This window comes from Eptatretus burgeri, unplaced genomic scaffold (genome assembly GCF_056783735.1).
Source record: "Eptatretus burgeri isolate ZD-2024b unplaced genomic scaffold, Ebu_testis_v1 Ebu_testis_scaffold_3156, whole genome shotgun sequence".
NCBI classification, from domain to species: Eukaryota; Metazoa; Chordata; class Myxini; order Myxiniformes; family Myxinidae; genus Eptatretus; species Eptatretus burgeri.
The window spans coordinates 166,237-186,209 of record NW_028225104.1 but is presented as its reverse complement, the minus strand read 5'-3'; the positions used below and the strand labels follow the sequence as shown (position 1 = coordinate 186,209).

General features: G+C 51.2%; 1 protein-coding gene across 4 annotated transcripts; it reads left to right on the top strand.

Moving 5' to 3' along the window:
- Window positions 1-1,547: 1,547 nt before the first annotated feature.
- LOC147006679 (uncharacterized) lies at window positions 1,548-18,200 on the top strand. 4 transcript variants are annotated; one of them, XM_085868166.1, is made up of 3 exons: window positions 1,548-3,030; window positions 7,777-7,839; window positions 17,878-17,936. In XM_085868166.1, exons 1-3 carry the CDS (start codon window positions 2,562-2,564, stop codon window positions 17,889-17,891), a joined length of 546 nt encoding a protein of 181 aa, XP_085724292.1. In that variant the 5' UTR covers window positions 1,548-2,561; the 3' UTR covers window positions 17,892-17,936. The 4 variants fall into 4 exon arrangements, with proteins under 4 accessions (XP_085724292.1, XP_085724290.1, XP_085724289.1 ...); XM_085868163.1 differs by having other exon boundaries at window positions 1,554-3,030; window positions 17,929-18,200; XM_085868165.1 differs by having other exon boundaries at window positions 1,555-2,901; window positions 17,929-18,200.
- The last annotated feature ends 1,773 nt before the right edge of the window (window positions 18,201-19,973 follow it).

Genomic DNA, 19,973 nt, shown 5'->3' with positions numbered 1-19,973 from the left:
TGGGGTTGACTCAGCCTGTCATCCCAGCCTGGTATTGGTTTAATGGCGAGCAGGGTGACTTGGGATCTTAGGGTCATGAGTTTGAGCTCTGAGACCAATGAATTAACACCAGGTGAGGTTGACTCAGCCTGTCATCCCAGCCTGGTGTTGGTTTAATGGCGAGCAGGGTGACTTGGGATCTTAGGGTCATGAGTTTGAGCTCTGAGACCAATGAATTAACACCAGGTGGGGTTGACTCAGCCTGTCATCCCAGCCTGGTGTTGGTTTAATGGCGAGCAGGGTGACTTGGGATCTTAGGGTCCTGAGTTTGAGCTCTGAGATCAATGAATGAACACCAGGTGAGGTTGACTCAGCCTGTCATCCCAGCCTGGTGTTGGTTTAATGGCGAGCAGGGTGACTTGGGATCTTAGGGTCATGAGTTTGAGCTCTGAGACCAATGAATTAACACCAGGTGGGGTTGACTCAGCCTGTCATCCCAGCCTGGTGTGGGTTTAATGGCGAGCAGGGTGACTTGGGATCTTAGGGTCATGAGTTTGAGCTCTGAGACCAATGAATTAACACCAGGTGGGGTTGACTCAGCCTGTCATCCCAGCCTGGTGTTGGTTTAATGGCGAGCAGGGTGACTTGGGATCTTAGGGTCATGAGTTTGAGCTCTGAGACCAATGAATTAACACCAGGTGGGGTTGACTCAGCCTGTCATCCCAGCCTGGTGTTGGTTTAATGGCGAGCAGGGTGACTTGGGATCTTAGGGTCATGAGTTTGAGCTCTGAGACCAATGAATTAACACCAGGTGGGGTTGACTCAGCCTGTCATCCCAGCCTGATGTTGGCTTCCTGACCAGGATGGCTGGCTTGGGATCTCAGGGTCCTGAGTTTGAGCCCTGTGTCCAATGAATTAACACCAGGTGGGGTTGACTCAGCCCGTCATCCTTCTGAAGTTGGTAAAACGAGTTCCAGATTGTCTTGGTCTTCGTTGTCCACGTCGGGGAAGCGCAGGTGGACCACTCCTCGGTGAATTATCATTGGATTCGCTGAGACAGGTGGACGTACCCCAGGAGGCATTATTCGTTCCATGGGAGGAGAGCGCCTCGCTCGATCCGGCGTGACGAATGACACCATGGAGTAGGAGGACGACGAGATCTCTGAGCTAAACGAGATTGAGACGATCCACGAGATGTCGTTCCGCTCGGGCTCGGAGATGGTTGAGATGGAGCCGGTGTTTGTTCGCCACCTTGACGAAAGCCACCAAACATCTCACCTTCCGGTCCCCGGTCTACGTTCGATGTGCCATGAGACCTCTCCCTTGATGTCCGCCGGTGGATTGCATTGACGATGCCCGTTCGTGAGAAGACATCAAGGTGATGATCAACATTACTTGGGTCCACCAGTGGGTGATCTTTCCAAACCGGGCGTGTGCATCTGTGTTTGAGTGTGTGTGCTGAACAAGCATCTGTGAGTGTGATGAACACACTCCATCTCATGGTTCTCTTTGAGTGGACAGCACACCACGTGACTCGGTTACACGTGTCCAAGTGACGTGTTCCACCTCCTCGTACTTGTCTGTGATGAGGAAATCTCCAAACGTGATGGACGGATTCGTCTCGCGGGAAAAACCGTTGATTTCTGAAGAAACGTTGAGTTCGTCAAAGCCGATTCGTCAGACGGTTGGTTCACCGAGTTCTCGTCACGTCGGTTTTTACCGGTTTGGTTTCATCCTGCTCTCCCCCCCCCCACCCCCACCCCGACCCCACTTCACCACAACGAATCTTCTGCTGCAATTGAGGAACGGAACACTTCCTTTCGGAGACCATTCGATCGTTCTTCGGAGGGGAAATCCTGACTGGGCCTGAGGCTTTGACTCGAGATGGCCGAATATCGCCGGTCCTGCTCCTTGTGTGACCTTCCACGATCGTCCCGGTCGATGATCTGGACCTCTCCGAGCCCGTGTGCCGAGGGTGTGTGAACTATGAGGGTGTGGACCGGGTCGAGGTCACGCTGAAGAGGGTGCGTGTGGTCAAGCAGTTCGGTTTGAATGGATCACCGGCACCGGAGGATGTGAACACGAACGGCAGTTTAAACCCCGGGGTGGAACTGTCTCTCGACCCTTCCGGCCTGGAGGGTGAGCGTGAAGACCGTTCACTCGCATTCCCACCACCCGCAGCTCCAGGTCACGTCTCCAACAGACCATCTGGATCCATGGACGTCACCAGCTTCGTGACGTCCGAGGAGCCGTCGGTGTCGCAGGACCAGGTTCCAAACCCGGTCTGGAGGGTCTCAGGTCTCAGTGTCCTCACCACGAGCGTTTCTACCCATTCCGATCTCGACCCACCCAGAGAATGGACCCCCTTCATGGACCGAGCCTGCAGTGTTGGCGACGTGCTCCGGAGGGAGTCACCACCCGGCTGCAGCTGTGACTGATCTCACACCGTCTGGTGTGGTACCGGAAGTGACCGTGACACATGTGGATCTTCCCGACGGACACGACCCCGAGCGACGAGATGTCGGACGGTCCAGACAGCCGCGTCCAAGGGTGGACGGGGGGGGGGGGCGAAGACCGCTCTCATGGGGTTGTCGAATATCGCGCCGATCAACCTGCATTTGGGGCATGACCCAACCCTACAGCCTGGCCCCGTGGTGGCGTTGGATGCGGCGGGAAGGATCGGTGTGGATAATGATGAGCCCAGGATTTCGGTGGACTCCCCGACGGACTCCCCGGTCGTGCCCTTCCTCAAGCCATCCTGCCCCGTCATGCCGCTGGTCCCGACACCGTCGGGCGCTACCTTGCCACGTGCGCTGGTGATTGGCGGTGGTGGAGAGGTCGGAGGTCCACAGGGCTTCACCAGTTGTCACGAGCAAGCGGAGAAAGACACTCACTCCGTGAAGCACCCGTCCGTACCCGCAGGTGAGACCAACAAGAAGCAGGATATGGAGGAAAAGGTGTTGTCCTGTCGGAGCGGGCAGGAGTGTCCCCTGGTCATGTTGATCGATATCATGACAGTTGTGGGAAAAGAAAAGGAAACGGAGCACAGAGGTGAGCTCTCATGAACGAGAAAGAGCGATCAAAGATGGCAGACCCTCACCACAACTTGTGTTGTGTTGTGTTTGTGTAGTTTTGTGCGGTGTATTTTGTGTGGTGTTTGTGCGCTGGCACAGCCAAGTGAACCTCATTCAAAAAACAAAAAAGAACCCAGATCAAAAAAAATTAAATAATTCTGGCTGCCATACCATGTGTCCGATCAAGTTGAAATTTAAAACATGGTTTCTCCATCACTGCTCGTTCATAATGGTGAAGTTTCATGTTGATCGATTAAGCGGTTCCACAGAAAACATTATTTAATATTTTGCTTAAATCCAACATGGCTGCCAAACCATATTGGATTTAAGATTTTAATTTAAGATTTGAATGGAGGCCCTCAATGTCAGACATGAGATCAGGGCCGTCTCACCGGACGTTTCTCGTGATTTTGATACAGTCTGGTATTCCACCTTGCTCTGCAAACCCTCTCAGCATCCAAGGCCAAATCTACACGTGGCTTCCTGACTTCCTCGACTCGTGGCCAACGTGCGGCTCTCAACGGAATTGTTTCATCTCGTCTCCCTGTCAAGGCTGAAGTCCCCCAAGGCAATGTTGTGGGCCAAGTTCTATTCCTGATCTTCTTCAACGATGTCTTTGATTCTCTGGAAAATCCTTTTTTAATCTCTTTGTTGATGACTTCACCCTCTGCAGTGACATTCATCATCCTTCAAACAGGTAGGATGGAGCATCTTCCCTCTCTTCAAACCTTGCCAAAATCACAAGATGGTCAAACACTTGGAATTTGTCGTTCAATCTTGACAAATCTCACATTCTCTTTTTTTTTTTAACTTTAAGGTCTTTTTGTCAAAAAGACTTTAAGGTCTTTTTGTCTAAAACCAATTTACCTAGTTCACCATGCGATGTCGTCTCCTGGGGAACCACGCCCTCGGTACGCCTTGCCCGAACCGGATGACTCCATCAACTATGGTAGAGTACCAACTCCCAACTTCCAACTCCGGATCGGATGCAGCCGAGCAGAAGGACCAAGGACGTTCCGGCTAGAATGAACAGATTATCGGGGATAAGACCCGGCTAAACTCAGATCCGAACCATGCTGGACCAATAAAGGAAAATACGAAAACGAACTGGGAACATTTCTTCAATAATTTATTGACAATAAAGCGAGGAAAGTTATGTGGTTCAGGTCACACGTTTATTGGGGTGCAATGCAGGGGAAGATGAGAGAGATGTAGTGCGACAATTTTACAGCAACTTATAAAGTAGACACAGAGCAGACTTGTTGCAAGAATAATACAGGCAAGATTTACAAAGTTCGAATAACATAGTTTCTACTTAATGGACTGGCGCCACACACTCAGACACACACTCGGACAAAATAAACCCAGTTGAATGGCAAAGGACTTTTGCAGCCAGGAAGGGAGGGAGTTGAGGTCGCAGTTCTCGGTGCCTGTGTTCCGGGAAAAGGAATGCTCAGTGGTTCAGCACCTGTTAATGGCCGGGTGCCTCGGTCCATGGCCGCCCGCGTGGAGACCGTGAAGGCGAAGGAGCCTGGGTCGAGGAGAGCGGAGTCCGAGGTGGGGATCAGGGTTTCCAGCTCACTCCCAAGACGACTCACTTTCCAACTCACTCGCTCACCCTCTCAGCACTCAACCAGTGTGACCAACCCTTGGCTTTTTTCAAAGATCTTGGTTATTCGTTGTTCACCTTGGCGTCTTGGTTTTCTGGAGGTTTTCTTGGCATATAGCTTTTTTATTGTCATCGCTTTTTCGAAACCTTGTGAATTTTTGGCTTTTTCATTGGCTCACCTTAGCATTTATGAAAATGAGTGGTCAAACTGCACTCAACCAACGAACCATCCGACTCTCTCAGCCCCCCAACACTCTCAGCACTCTCAGTGCTCTTCAACCGATGAACTGTCTCAGCACACTTCGTAATTTATAGATCTCCCTCAGTGGGAAGGGGCCTTGGTGAAGCCGACGTCACTTTTCGCCCTGATTGGACGGGGCTTCCATGGGTCCGCCCTTTCTGGGCGGGATTTCGGCCATACCGGGAAGCCCGCCCACTCCACACGTGCGGACTCGACAAAAAAGAATGACTGCAAGAGGATTTTGCCTCTGACAGCGAGTCGCCGGTTCGGCGAGTCGGCGAATACGTGCTTGTTCAGCCCATTCGAGATGAAGGTTCTGTGGTTCATAATGGAGGGGATATATATATATTTTTTTGTATACCTTGTCGAAGCTGTATGAGAGCTAACACACAACTCACAGCAAGGGGGCATGAGACAAGAGGGGCGGGAGTGGAAGGGACAAAACAGTGGGGAACAGACACATTAGGTGAACTGTGGAAGGGAGAGGGATAGGGATGGGACGGGGAACATGGCGAAGATAAGATGGACATTACACGGACTTTCAGGAAGGAAAGCAGGGGAATTGAAGGAAGTGGGCTTGGGTGGATTAACCGGGGTAGAAAAGATCGAGGATTTGGATGGGGGAAGATAAGAGGTGGTGGTGAACAGCTGTTTTGAAAGCCTGGAGGGAAGAATGGGAAAGAATAGAGTGAGGAAGTTTATTCCAAAGGCGGGAAAAAAGAGGAATGAAAGAGTGAAGATGAGCAGTGATTCGTGATTTTGGTAAGTTTAACCAGAAGGGGGTTGTTGGCGGACCTTGAGCGCCCTGTGGAAATGTGGTGGGGACAAATCGCAGAGAGAGCATGGGGGGCAAGACTGGAGAGGAGTCGGTAGAAGACAGAAAGACCACCGACCAACCTGCGGTGATTGAGTGAGAGGCCCAAAGACTCAGCTTCATTGCGGGAGATGCCGATGATCTTAAATGCCCTGGTTTCGACAGCGTGAAGCCGAGAAAGGTGGGAGGCAGGAGCACCAGCCCAGAGGGGAGAGCAGTACTCCATCAGGCTACGGACAAAATCTTTGTAAGTGGTCAGGAGCTCAAGAGGGCCGAGGAAGGACTTTGCACGACGGAGGATTCCCAGTCGGCGACTGGCTTTGGAGGCGAGGTTGGAAATGTGACTTTCCCAGGAAAGGTCATGGCAGATAGTGAGACCCAGAAGCTTGAAAGAAAAGACTTCCTCCAGAGGATTGTTGAGAAAGTGGATGGGGGGGTTTTCTAAACGGTCCTTTCGAAGAGACATAGTGAGAGTGTGAGATTTGTCTGGATTGAAAGACATGTTCCACGTGTTGGACCAGTTTGTGATTTTATCCAGATCTGCAGTGAGCGAAGAAGCTGCTGCTTGCCGGTCTGAGGGATGACAGATGGTCCGGCAGAGGGTGGAGTCGTCGACAAAGAGAAATAGAGGATTTTCCAGAGAGTCAGAGAGATCATTGATGAAAACCAGAAAAAGAACAGGGCCCAGAACGCTACCTTGAGGAACTCCAGCCTGCACAGGAAGAGGGGATGAAAGAACTCCATTTAGGGCCACACGTTGACTGCGACAGGAGAGGAAGTCTGCGAGCCATGAGTGGAGATGGCCTTGAATACCATGGGAAGAGAGTTTGGTGAGTAGTGCAGGGTGCCAGACTGTGTCAAAAGCACGTGATATGTCCAGGGATACGGCTCGGATTTCCTGTCTGGCATTGAGGACCTCCATCCATTGATGGGAGAGCAGAAGCAGCATATCCAGGGTAGAGTGACCTGGTCTGAAACCAAATTGATGATCGGAAATCAAGCCATTGGAGAAGAGGAAGGATTTCATGTCTGAAGCGATGATGGATTCCATCACCTTGCTGATGATTGGGAGAAGGCTGATTGGTCTGTAGTTGCAGGGATCTGTTTTTGCACCTTTTTTATGCAGGGCAGTGATGTTAGCAGGATATGAAGATTTATCAACCAAACTAAAAAAACCTTGCAACGCACCCCTTTAATTTCCCACGAAACACAAGGAAGGGATCTGTCTATACATACACTTAACGGCATTCTAACTTCGGGACAACTGTATGTTTGTATGCATACGGTTCCTCAAACCGTAACAATATCTTGATTCAATCATGTTGAAGTTTTTTATCTTGCCAAAACGAAGTTTTTGCAAGATATGTTAGTCAGCTTGTATGTTTTTTTTTTGTTTGTTTGTTTGTTTGTCTGTAATCACGTCTAAAAAATTCTGCAGAGCACAGTTATCATCGGAAATTTTTGTAACTTCGCATATCAGAGGCCTATAGAGGTCCCTTTCAGTGCACAAAATTTTGAAGGTCAAGGTCAAAGGTCAAGGTCACTTTGTCGCAAATCAGGGGAGTCGACGAAACCCTTATTTTTTGAGTAATTTTGATCGGATCGTCTTCAAACTTCATGGGAATATAGTTCATGGTCTGGCGTTCAGCTGATTAATTTTTGGTGGCGATTGGCCTTGACCTTCATGGTTAGCTCATCAGGTCAAACATATTTGACCCCAAGGTCAAATTTTCAAGTTTTAGGAACCATATCGTGTAGTCCCTCAAATTGAACACCTCGATGAGTGCTTTCTAGATATGTCAAGCTTGAGACATTGTGACGTCATTTGGTGACGTTATGAGGCAAAAGCATATTTTTCTTGGTTACTCTAGAACGATTCTCATCGGAATCTCTCGTAGGCAGATATTCCTCAAGGAGGGGCTCCTGGTGGATAGCAGGTCTGTTCACCTCAGTGTGACCTTGTAGAAGTCACACGTGGTCACCTTTTGGCAAGATACGGGTCACCCTGCGGGTGACATTGGTTTTTTATTTTATTTTTTAATGATGTTTTTTAAAGCAGATCATGTTGTGAAAGTGAAGATCATCTCTGAGATCGTGGATGAATCGTCCTCTCAAGCCAAAGGTGTGAACCTGATTTTTATCATAAACTCGCGTGGACCGGCTCGCTACGCTCACCTCTCCACACGTCGTTGTTGAGTCTGACGTCACAGATTTACTGTGTTGTCATGATTGACACCAATCATCATCCAAACATTTATTTTCCACAAATTTATTTGTAATATTGGTGATATTTATTATATTTACTTGAAATTTCATTTGTGATGTGAGACGGTCTGAGTGGTCCAAGTGGTCAAGGATCTCAGCTGTCTCATCTGTCTGAAGGGTGTTCGGAGTCTAAATGGTGTTAAGGCCTGAGGGCTTTTTTGGGTCTTCAGCGTCTTTATGGGTCTTTGGGGTAGTCAGGGTGTTTTTTGTTTATTTGGGTCTTTATGTTCTTCGGGGTCTTCTGGGTCATATGTGAATGCATGACCATGCACATGTGAAGTACAGTTTCTTTATAAATCCCAGATACCCGTGTTTGCAGCTTTGGTTTGAACCTGTGCTTAAAGTGCATTAAATTAAAGTTTTAAAATTTAGAATTATTCTCACTCAGAGTTCAACATCATCGGAATCGTCATCACAAGATATTTTAACCCTCACCAAGGGAGAGGGTATTGTGTTTGGGTCGGTTTGTTTGTCTGTCTCTCTGTATGTCTTTGTCTGTTTGTCCGCATAGAACTTTCGTGTCTTTCTCCGCAACCGCTTGTCGGATTGAGACGAAATTTTCACCTTGGTGCGACGACTCATGCAGAATGTTCAAATCATAATTATGACGTCGTAAGTCACGTGGTGTGGCAGCCATGTTGGATTTACCCGAGAGCCCACAAAAATCTTCTCCAGAACAGCTGGACAAATCGAGAGAAAGCTTCACAAAAATGTTCCCCAAGTCATGGGGAAGTTTGTTGAGGAATAATTGATCGGTCACATGGTTTGACAACTATATTGGATTGAAGATAAATATTAAATAATGTTTTCCCTGGAACCGCTTTATCAATCTAACGTCCCCAACATTGAATTAACCTGACACTGATTGTATCTGGGGAGAAGCCGAAACTTCACATTTATGATCAAGTCATAATGGGGAATGTATTGTTGCGGTCTTCGCGCCCGCCGGCGTGCGACGGCCACGTAACTCGAATCGCGGCACGTCGCCCACCGGACGGACAATCCAGTCGTGACCCTCTCGGACTAACGCCGGGAATCAGTCACGGGTGGACCTTTCGGTCTCACCGCGATCGAGCCAATCAGCCCCCGCGTGGGATAGGGTTGCTCGCCAAATTCGAACTACCTAAGTACCCACGCGGAGGGTAGACCGGGCGATCGCACCTCGCCGCAGGTCGACTTCGGACACGGGCCACTTAAGCGACCCGTTCCGTACTATCAGAATAACCGAGCGGTGTTATCGTCGACCTCAACGGTTCGATTAATTATCGGGCGTATTCAGCCCACTACCAACCCTTTACGTGAAGCAAGATGGGGATTCAATGGAGGAAAAGACGAAGCGAAGCGGGAGAACAGTTCAACAATAAAGCACATTTATTCGCGACGAACGGAAAGCACACAAATACAATTCCACCAAATGCACACAAAAAAAAGAAAACACAATTCCATTTACACAAAAGCAAACATAAAAGTGAAAACACAGTGCAGAGCTAATACCGACTACCGAGCACACGGCAACACTTATACAATTCTACTTCACAGACGGCGCCGACAACACATACCCAAAACCAAGGAAAAGAAATCCCCTCAAGAATGAGGTAGGCCTGAGGCCGAGACCGGGTCGGGCCTACCCGTCTGGTGATGAGACGCGGAGCGGCGATGGCCCCGCAACCCGCGGGCCTCGTGGACAGTGCCTGGCAGGGGGTGGGAACGGGGCCCCCTTGGTCGCACTATCTCAGCGCGGGGGGAAACAGGAGGGGGTTGCTGATGCTCGGGGTATAGAGGATCTTTATTATATGCGACGAGCGTCTCCACCTCGGCCAGGTCGCGCTGTCGGCCTCCCTCGGGTGCAGCTTCCTGCACGACGCGAGCACCCCCTCGTCTGGTGTCGCCGCCTTTCCACAGCTCCGTCCCCTCCGTTCCGACTCCAACGCACACGACGAGCAGCTCCACCGCCCGCGAAGTCTTGACCCTTTGCTTCCGACTCTCCTCTTCTTGACTCTCCGACCCTCCTTTGCGACTCGTTCTTTGGACTCCTTCTTGCTGACTCTTGCGACTCTCTTCTGACTGACGAACACCGTCCTTTTATCCCCCGTAACTTCGCCTTTGACCCCCTCCCTTTGACCTTTCACCTCGCTCCCCATTGGCCCGAGAAAAAGTGGGCGTGAAGGCTTTTGATCCACAAATTTGCATATATCGATCGCCCTGGGGCGGGGCCACCTGCCCCTCGCTCACCGATTGGACGGCAAAAAGTGGGCGTGTGTCGTTTTTGATCCGTTTTTGAAGCAGAAAATCCGTGATTTTGTACACGCTGTTCGACGCGCGTTCTGCATGAGTCCAACACCGGTACCCACAGCGGGGCAAGAACAGTGGCGATGCTACGGTTGTGAGGTGTGCGTGAAGGTCGTGGCGGTTGTGGTGAAGCGGTGGTTGTGGTCGGTGGTTGATGTTGTGGTTGTGATCATGGCGGTTGGTCCAAAATAAAGATAGTAAAAGAAAAACGGCTATCCTGAAGAGTCGCAGCTCGCATAAATGACATGTATTCCCACTAGACAACGGGTTTGGGCCTAACTACACATGCACTTACCGAGATACCTCACCTAAGGGACCTGAATGGTGGTTTGCGAATCTGGTAACCACAACACTACCCCCTTCCCTTTTTACAGACTCGTCCCGAGTCGTCAAATTTTCGTGTGCCATCATGTGTAGTTTTCCCCTAGTACATTTTACCTACGGATCCCTGAGTGCGACATTCATGGTATTCGTGTCCCCAAAATAAATAACCTGAGGGCTGCGTAACTATCTAAACAAACTCACTCACACGGACGACTTAAATAAAATTGCCGGCGCTAAGACATACATGCCGGGTGCGCACTCATATTTACAGTACATCTTAACCTTAACTTACAAATTTTACACTAAACCATGGCCCAGGATCACTGAACTCTGCAAAAGAAAAGCAGTTAGCAGGGAGCCAGGCTGCCCGCATGCAGTCTCTGGCTCAAACAATGCAGGTGACAGGGAACGTGGCTGGCTGCTCACACGCAGTCCAAGGCCTTCCCTTTTGAACTGAACTCAGTGAACCACAACGGTGCTTGGGCTGCACAACGCAGTCTCCGTGCCAGCTCAAGTGGCACACGCAATGAGCACAACGAATGGATGCATGAACACAAACACGGTGCACGGGCCGCCACTGCAGGCCCGTGTTGTAGCTGCCAACAGGGCAGTTCTTGCAGCTTGCAAACTGTTGCTTTCAGATCCTGGCGCACATGGAAACGAACAGGGGGGGGCAAAGCAAAAATTGAACGGGGGCTGGTGAACAGGGGCAGTGGGCATGGCATGGCAAAGGCAGCAGGCAAACACAGCCCGCAGAAGAAGGCCGCTGCAGGCAAACACAGCCGGCAGATGAACTGGCCGGCACAGGCCTTGAAGAAAAACAGCCAGCAGATGAACTGGCCGGCACAGGCCTTGCAGCAAAACAACAGCTGCCGATGAAGTTGGCCGGCCTCCGCCTTGAAGCAAAACACGGCCAGCCGATGAAGTTGGCCAGCTCTTGCCGTTCAGTTGAGGTTGGTGGAGGGAGTGCGGTGGTGCTGGCCACTTGGAGGGCGGGCTCGGACCTACCTACCTGTCTCCCTCCCAACCTATCGCCTTTGCCTGTCACTGTACATACCCACTCCCTTAATTTGTGAAAAACCAATTTAGCCCCCTTAATTTTTTTTATTTTTTTTTATTTTTACTTCCCCACTATAAATCGTCCCCTAACCCCCTTTATCGTCCTTGTTCGGCTAACCTATCCTGTCACCTAGCCTACTCCCAACCCCTACGTTCCCTTCCCGGAGGGGAATAAGGGAGAGCTAACGTCCTGTTTCGAGGCCCAACGAAGCCTCAGAATGGCCTCCCCAGAGTTCGGCGATCTATAACCCAAGTGGGTCCAGCGGCCCACAACGAGAGCGAGGGGATGGATGGTGCGGAGGGGTACATCTCCTCATCTACCCTAACCATTAACTCTTAAACTACCCCGGGGCTTTCAACAAGCGCCTCTCGCTTAAACTATTGGTTCTAACAACCCAGATTCCCGTCGCCTGTGTTGGTGTCCTCACAATTTCGGGCCTCGCCCCCCAATTTTCTCTCCGTGCCCTCACACGGTCTCCTGGCTGGGACACGTGGCTCCCTTTGGCAGGCACGACCCTCTGCCGAATCTCCCGCTATGGCACCCCCGGGCACTACACTGCCTCCGAGCCTACCAGCTCCCTAACACCGGGGAGTGCCCCCCATGGCACCTCCCCTGAAACGCACACGTGGCAGGCCGGCCTCCCGGGCCCCTTTCCGAGGGTCACCCGTGCCCACTGCACTGCCCACGCGGCTAATGGCGCCCCGGGCCCCCGCACCAAGCAGGCGCACCCGTGCCCACTACTCTATCCCGGCCCCCCATGGGCCCATGGCCTACCGCGGCCGACTAGCCTGGTGCCCGGGGTACCCACTCAGCGATACTCACCTTTCGCAGCCACGCTCCCACCCTGTCAACAGGGCTCCTGCACCCCTCCAAATGGGTCTCGAGCCTACTTTCCCACCAACAACAAAACGACCTCCATTTTTGTTAATTTGACTAACCCAGCTAACTCACTCTACACTGACCCCGGGGGTCCCTTGGGCGGGAGTCACTCCTCCCCCCAATCACTCATCGCACCATGCATTCCCCATTCACTCCACACACACAGACCCGCTGGCCTCACTCACTCAACAAGTACTCACCTCACAACCCACAACTCTTCAACACACACACCACTGAACTCTACCATTCTTCTAACTACATCCCCTAACTAACTCGTGCTCCCACGTCGTCCCTTAAACTACAGCACGTTCCTTTTAACACTACGTAGCTAAACTACGTCCCCTCTACACATTCACAAGTCTGTCCATGTCCCCAAATAAATCATTTTATTTCCCATTTTCCCATCCTAAATCTGGCTACAATCCCTCTAACTAATCCATTCCACGGACTCCATGAGGACTTACCCCTGCCCCATGAAGTCGGTCTAACTAAGCTAACCCTTCCCCCTAACTAGTTTCCATCCTGTGCCCAGGGTAAGGGGGTCTTTCACCCCTTGCCCAGGAATCCTGTACACCCGAAAGTGAGGCTTGCTCCCTTTTTTTTTTTTTCCATGCGCAGCACCTGCGCGGCAACTCAGAGCTCGCGCACTTTGCACCTGCCCGTGACGTCATGCAGCTGCACGTGTTCCTCGTCCCTCCTTGGACGGGACCATCCGGCAGAGATACCCCTCCTGCCGGATTCCAACCCCACGTGCAGCCATGACGTCACCGTGCGCAAAAAAAAAACACAAGCCCCACGTCTCGAGGGGTTCCCCACGCGAACACATGTGCTTTGCCCGTTGGAGCTTAACACACACGATCGCGTGGAGAACCCGTCCGGTCCAAATCCATTTACCTGCCTAAACTTTGTCCGTCCGCGGGATCGGCAAATCCACCGCGTGCGTTTCCGGACGGGGACTTCACTCTCGCAAGCGAGCACGTGGTGGTCTCGTGCGTTGCACAGCACGAACCGCGTGCTCACTGCTGGGTGAACCCGGCACGGTCCTCGAAACAACCACAGCCGCTACTCGGCTTTCTCTCCTCTGTCGCCGTCGTCGCCGCCATTCGACACACGCACTCCCGCGTGTTACGACGCACACAGTCCACTCAATCACATTCACACCGGGAGACGCGGCTGCGTGCTCCCGCATGCCAACCGACATCTCCCTCTCATACCGCTCTCTCACACACACGGTCTCCCTGGCACACAGCGACCTTGCACACGGCCGTTCACTCACGCGTGCCTCACTACTCACACAAACCATACTACTCACACGTGGTGCTCCATTCACTCGCGCGGGGGCACTCACCCGCGGTGCCTCACCCACACACGCGAGGGCACTCAACCGCGGTGCCTCACTCGCACTCCGTGCCTCATCCACACTGGCCGTTTCATCCACACACGCGGGGGCACTAACCCGCGGTGCCTCACTCGCACTCCGTGCCTCATCCACACACGGTGTGCTGGGAAGCACGTACTCCGGCAACATCGCCACCACACCACTCACACGTGGTGCCTCATTCATACTGGCCGTTTCATCCACACACACGGCCTCTCTCACACACGGTGCCTCATCCACACACGGCGTGCTGGGAAGCACGTACTCTGGCACCATCGCCACCACACCACTCACACACGGGGTCGCTTCCACACACGGGGACGCACTCACACCTTGCACCACACACACAGGGACAACCATACTGGGGATTCGTGTCCCCACAAGGGTCTCCGGGGCCTCTACACCCCCCAAGCTCTCCGTGCACCCGTCCACAGCACTCGTCCCCTCAACCTCGCAAAACACGACCGAACTCACCTGGTCGTGACTCGCCTCAAGGGGGCATACTCCCTCCCCTCGTTCCTGGAGGAGGCCATCCCGCTGCTCGCACCGGGTCCCTACACGCTCCGCGAGCTCACCCCCATTGTCCTCCACTACCTCCGTGTGTGTGTGCGCGTCACTTACCCCGTCTTCATCGTGTTTATTGGTCTCTGCTTCTTTCTGGCGTCTTTCCCTTATCTTTATGTAGGTCAACCTTGCTTTCTCTTTAAGTCGCTCCCGTCCTTCCCTGTTTTTCACTCCTTGCTCTTTCACGATCTCCGCGTACCTCATCCTTGCTCTCCGTATTAATTGTTCTTTTCTCTCCCTCGCAATTACTTTCACCTCGTCTCTTGTCTCCCGAATTACTTTTTCCTTACCCGCCTCCACCGCGGGCCTGTCAGCCGTTGCACCCCCTTCCAGCTCGTTTGCTCCCACACGTGGAGTCGCCATTCCGAGTTCCCTGCTAACGGCCTTCATGCCCGCCTGCAGGCATCGGCCCATGTTCTGCGTCTCACCCCGCAGCTTTTTCGTTTCTTCCCTCATTTGCTGTGTACTCGCATCAATCTTTTCGTTCATGCTTTTTATTTCTGCATTCATTTGTGCCAGCATGGTGAATAGCTGGGCCATGTCGGATGCACTCAAGTGAGCCGTTTCGGCAGGGGTTGGGGAAGGGTCTTGGTGGAGAGGGGGGGAGGTGTCATACACCGCGGCCGCTGCCGCACCCACCTCGGGCCCTGGGTTCAGTTGGGCGAGTCCGTGTTCCTGCACAATCAACATTTCCTGCTCGGGGATTCCATCCTGGACCATGGATTCTACATTACTACACATATACATTTCTAATACCCCCGGCTCCCGCTCGCCTTGAGACGCCATCTTGCTTCTCGTGAAGGGTTAATTTGCTCGCTCGTAATTTGGAGGGAATCGGGGGTCGCTTCTCTCACCCCTGGACCGATTCCCGTGAATTTAGCCGGAGACAGGAGAGCCCGTTTTCCTGTTCTCCGATACCAGTGCCGCGAGGAGGGCGATGAATTTGTATCCCACTCCTGACACCAGTGTTGCGGTCTTCGCGCCCGCCGGCGTGCGACGGCCACGTAACTCGAATCGCGGCACGTCGCCCACCGGACGGACAATCCAGTCGTGACCCTCTCGGACTAACGCCGGGAATCAGTCATGGGTGGACCTTTCGGTCTCACCGCGATCGAGCCAATCAGCCCCCGCGTGGGATAGGGTTGCTCGCCAAATTCGAACTACCTAAGTACCCACGCGGAGGGTAGACCGGGCGATCGCACCTCGCCGCAGGTCGACTTCGGACACGGGCCACTTAAGCGACCCGTTCCGTACTATCAGAATAACCGAGCGGTGTTATCGTCGACCTCGACGGTTCGATTAATTATCGGGCGTATTCAGCCCACTACCAACCCTTTACGTGAAGCAAGATGGGGATTCAATGGAGGAAAAGACGAAGCGAAGCGGGAGAACAGTTCAACAATAAAGCACATTTATTCGCGACGAACGGAAAGCACACAAATACAATTCCACCAAATGCACACAAAAAAAAGAAAACACAATTCCATTTACACAAAAAGCAAACATAAAAGTGAAAACACAGTGCAGAGCTAATACCGACTACCGAGCACACGGCAACACTTATACAATTCTACTTCACAGACGGCGCCGACAACACATACCCAAAACCAAGGAAAAGAAATCCCCTCAAGAATGAGGTAGGCCTGAGGCCGAGACCGGGTCGGGCCTACCCGTCTGGTGATGAGACGCGGAGCGGCGATGGCCCCGCAACCCGCGGGCCTCGTGGACAGTGCCTGGCAGGGGGTGGGAACGGGGCCCCCTTGGTCGCACTATCTCAGCGCGGGGGGAAACAGGAGGGGGTTGCTGATGCTCGGGGTATAGAGGATCTTTATTATATGCGACGAGCGTCTCCACCTCGGCCAGGTCGCGCTGTCGGCCTCCCTCGGGTGCAGCTTCCTGCACGACGCGAGCACCCCCTCGTCTGGTGTCGCCGCCTTTCCACAGCTCCGTCCCCTCCGTTCCGACTCCAACGCACACGACGAGCAGCTCCACCGCCCGCGAAGTCTTGACCCTTTGCTTCCGACTCTCCTCTTCTTGACTCTCCGACCCTCCTTTGCGACTCGTTCTTTGGACTCCTTCTTGCTGACTCTTGCGACTCTCTTCTGACTGACGAACACCGTCCTTTTATCCCCCCGTAACTTCGCCTTTGACCCCCTCCCTTTGACCTTTCACCTCGCTCCCCATTGGCCCGAGAAAAAGTGGGCGTGAAGGCTTTTTGATCCACAAATTTGCATATATCGATCGCCCTGGGGGCGGGGCCAATTCGCCCCTCGCTCACCGATTGGACGGCAAAAAGTGGGCGTGTGTCGTTTTTGATCCGTTTTTGAAGCAGAAAATCCGTGATTTTGTACACGCTGTTCGACGCGCGTTCTGCATGAGTCCAACACCGGTACCCACAGCGGGGCAAGAACAGTGGCGATGCTACGGTTGTGAGGTGTGCGTGAAGGTCGTGGCGGTTGTGGTGAAGCGGTGGTTGTGGTCGGTGGTTGATGTTGTGGTTGTGATCATGGCGGTTGGTCCAAAATAAAGATAGTAAAAGAAAAACGGCTATCCTGAAGAGTCGCAGCTCGCATAAATGACATGTATTCCCACTAGACAACGGGTTTGGGCCTAACTACACATGCACTTACCGAGATACCTCACCTAAGGGACCTGAATGGTGGTTTGCGAATCTGGTAACCACAACACTATGTTTTAAATTTCAACTTTTGCGGACGCATGGTCTGGCAGCCTGATTTATTTATTTTTTTCAAGCGGGGTGGGGGGGGGGGGTCGTTGTCGTTTAAATTTTTTTTTTTTTAAATAAGGTTCACTTGGGTGTTCCTGGATGTGTTTTCGGGTGGAGGAGTCGCAGCTGAAATTTGAATCCTGTCCAGGTTCCTCCTGATGACCCTGTTTGCTTTTTGCTTGTTGGGGTTCCTTCTGATTTCACCAATGCAGGACTCGAACCTGTTTGGTCTTCCTTTTGAATTTAATTTATTTAAATCCCATTCTAAATTCAATTGAACAATGAAGAATAATGGAAATAATATCATGGGTCAGGGTCAGCTGTCCGATCAAAGCGGGGTTGCATCAAAGCGGGACGTCTTGGTACCCGGTCATCACTGCTAGCAGTTATAAAGTGGCAGTTGTAATTACGTCTCTTATTAATTACATAACACACCAGTACACAAACACCACACAGAGTACACCACACAAAACAACTCCTGGTGAGTGTCTGCAATCTCTGATTGCTCTTTTTCTTGTTTTATTTCTAATCGATCATCTGAGTTCATCTTGCTGGTTGGTCATTGGCAATCGTCAATCATGTTAAACTGGCAACATCGATTTATCTTTCCTTTAAAAAGAAAGTCGAACATTGAATTAACCTGACACTGATGATATCCCACAATTCTTTGCAGTGAACACATCATGACCGAATTTTAGTGATGGTGGTTCCTTCTTCTTTGCAGAGAAACAAATGAAATCCGTTTCTTTTCTCAACTCTGCACAGTTCTTCAACAAAGAAGATCATTTCAATCAGCATTCCAACCAACGAGGCAACAACAAACGAACTCACACTGGGGAGAAACCGTTCAAATGTTCTGTGTGTTGCAAGGATTTTAGTCGGTTGTCACACTTGAATAGACACAAACTAACTCACACTGGGTAGAAGCCGAAAAGTGTTCTGTGTTGTCATTTTTTTTCATGAGTTATCAGCCTTGAATAAACATAAACAAACTCACACTGGTGAGAAGAGTTTGGTTGTTGATAGCTCTCCTATGAGTGATTCCGACTGATGGCAAAGCTATGGCTATTAAGCAAGCCAGTGAGGAGAAAGCGAACAGGCAGAAACTCAACCCTGGCATCTCCCTTCCTGGTACGACTCCTCTGAGTGTCATCGGTAACCCCCTGTTAAGCAGCCGAGGTCCTGTGGCCTCTTGGGGAAAGCAAAATAGCTGGCTGCAACAAAAATGTGCCGCCCCCTCTCCGGCCTTGTCCCCCTCTCCCATCCTCCGTCTGTGATCTGTTCCCCCTATATTTGCTCAGGGCACTCAATGCCTGCCAAAAACCCCCTTCTGGTGAAACTGCCAAAATCAAGAATCATTGCTCACCTTCACTCTTTCGTTCCTCTTTTTCCCCACTCAAGAACAAATTCACACACTCTGTTCAATCTCACTCCTCCTACAATGTCTTCAAACAACTGATCACCACCATCTTTTATCTCCCCTCATCCAAAACCTTCATCTTTTTGTAACCCCGTTAATCCACCCCAAACCCACCTCCTTCACAATTCCCTGCTTTCCTTCCTGAAAGTCCCTGTAATATCCATCTTGTATTCCCCACGTTTCCCGCCCCATCCCTCTCCCTTCCACAGATCTCCTGATGTCTCTGTTCCCCACTGTTTTGTCCTTCCCTCTCCCTCTCCTCTTGTCTCATGCCCCCCTTACTGTGCGTTGTGTGTTCCCTCTTATGCGAGCCTCGACAAGGTACACAAAAAAACAAACTTGTTTAAAGAAAAAAAATTCAAAAAAGCTTAACAATGACAATCCTCTCCGTCAATGTCCCCAGCGTTAATTTTCTTTTCACAGGTTGTCACCATAACAACAACACATTACAAGTATTACAAGTAGCACAGAACTACAACACACCATCGCTCCTGAGGGTCGATGCTGAAGGTTGCAGTACGATCTCTTACACGTACAAACATCATGCAGCCGAGAGGAGATAAGGACACGCAACAAATACAACAAATGGTTTGGCAGCCATATTGGATTTACCCTCAAACCGAGAAAAATGCACCACTCAAAAGAAGTCCTGGCAAGGGTCTGCAATCTCGGATTGCTCTTTTTCTTGTTCCCATCAGTTTTTTTTATTATCACCACTTTTCCCTCTATCCTCCATCTTTCCCTCGCAACTATACCCTCTGTTTCGTGTATCAAAATATAAACAAAATACAACAGTGTGAAGTGTAAAGCTCATTATAACCACACACTGACCATTCATTCATCGGGACCATACTCTGTGCAGAGTGTTGATGCTAACTTAAGCAGTGTCCTTGGCTATTGGACACAATCTTGGACGGATCACCACTCCAACACAGGATACCAGCAAGTTGGCACTCATTTTGCCGACCTCAGAAGGATGATAGGCAGAGTCAACCCCACCTGGTATTAATTCAACAGCCAAGCAGGATTTGAACTCAGGATCCCAGGATCTCAAGCCCAACACCCTAACCATTAAGCCAACACCAGGCATGATCGAAACCCACCAGTAAGAATGTTTCCAAATTTGGGTTATAATTTGAGGCGAGGGGAGAGATGTTAAATTTTGGAGGTCAAGGCAATCACGTTACTGTAACAGTGTCAAAATGGCGGTCGCGTAAATTCCTTCCAACATCTTCTCCACACACACCAGTGAGAAAGCGAGCAAATTTGTGTTCCAAAACCAGGCCAGGGATCAGGTAACCTCCAGGTCCGGTGATATTAGTTCCTTTCCCCCAGTTCACATTTCATCC

Bases quoted from the DNA above. Each gene is read 5' to 3' on its own strand.
- LOC147006679 (XM_085868163.1), top strand. From the start codon at position 2,562: ATGGGGTTGTCGAATATCGCGCCGATCAACCTGCATTTGGGGCATGAC. The intron at 3,031-7,776 runs GTGAGCTCTCAT...TTTTTAAAGCAG, and splicing joins AAAGGAAACGGAGCACAGAG to ATCATGTTGTGAAAGTGAAG. The intron at 7,840-17,928 runs GTGTGAACCTGA...TCTTCTTTGCAG, and splicing joins ATCGTCCTCTCAAGCCAAAG to AGAAACAAATGAAATCCGTT.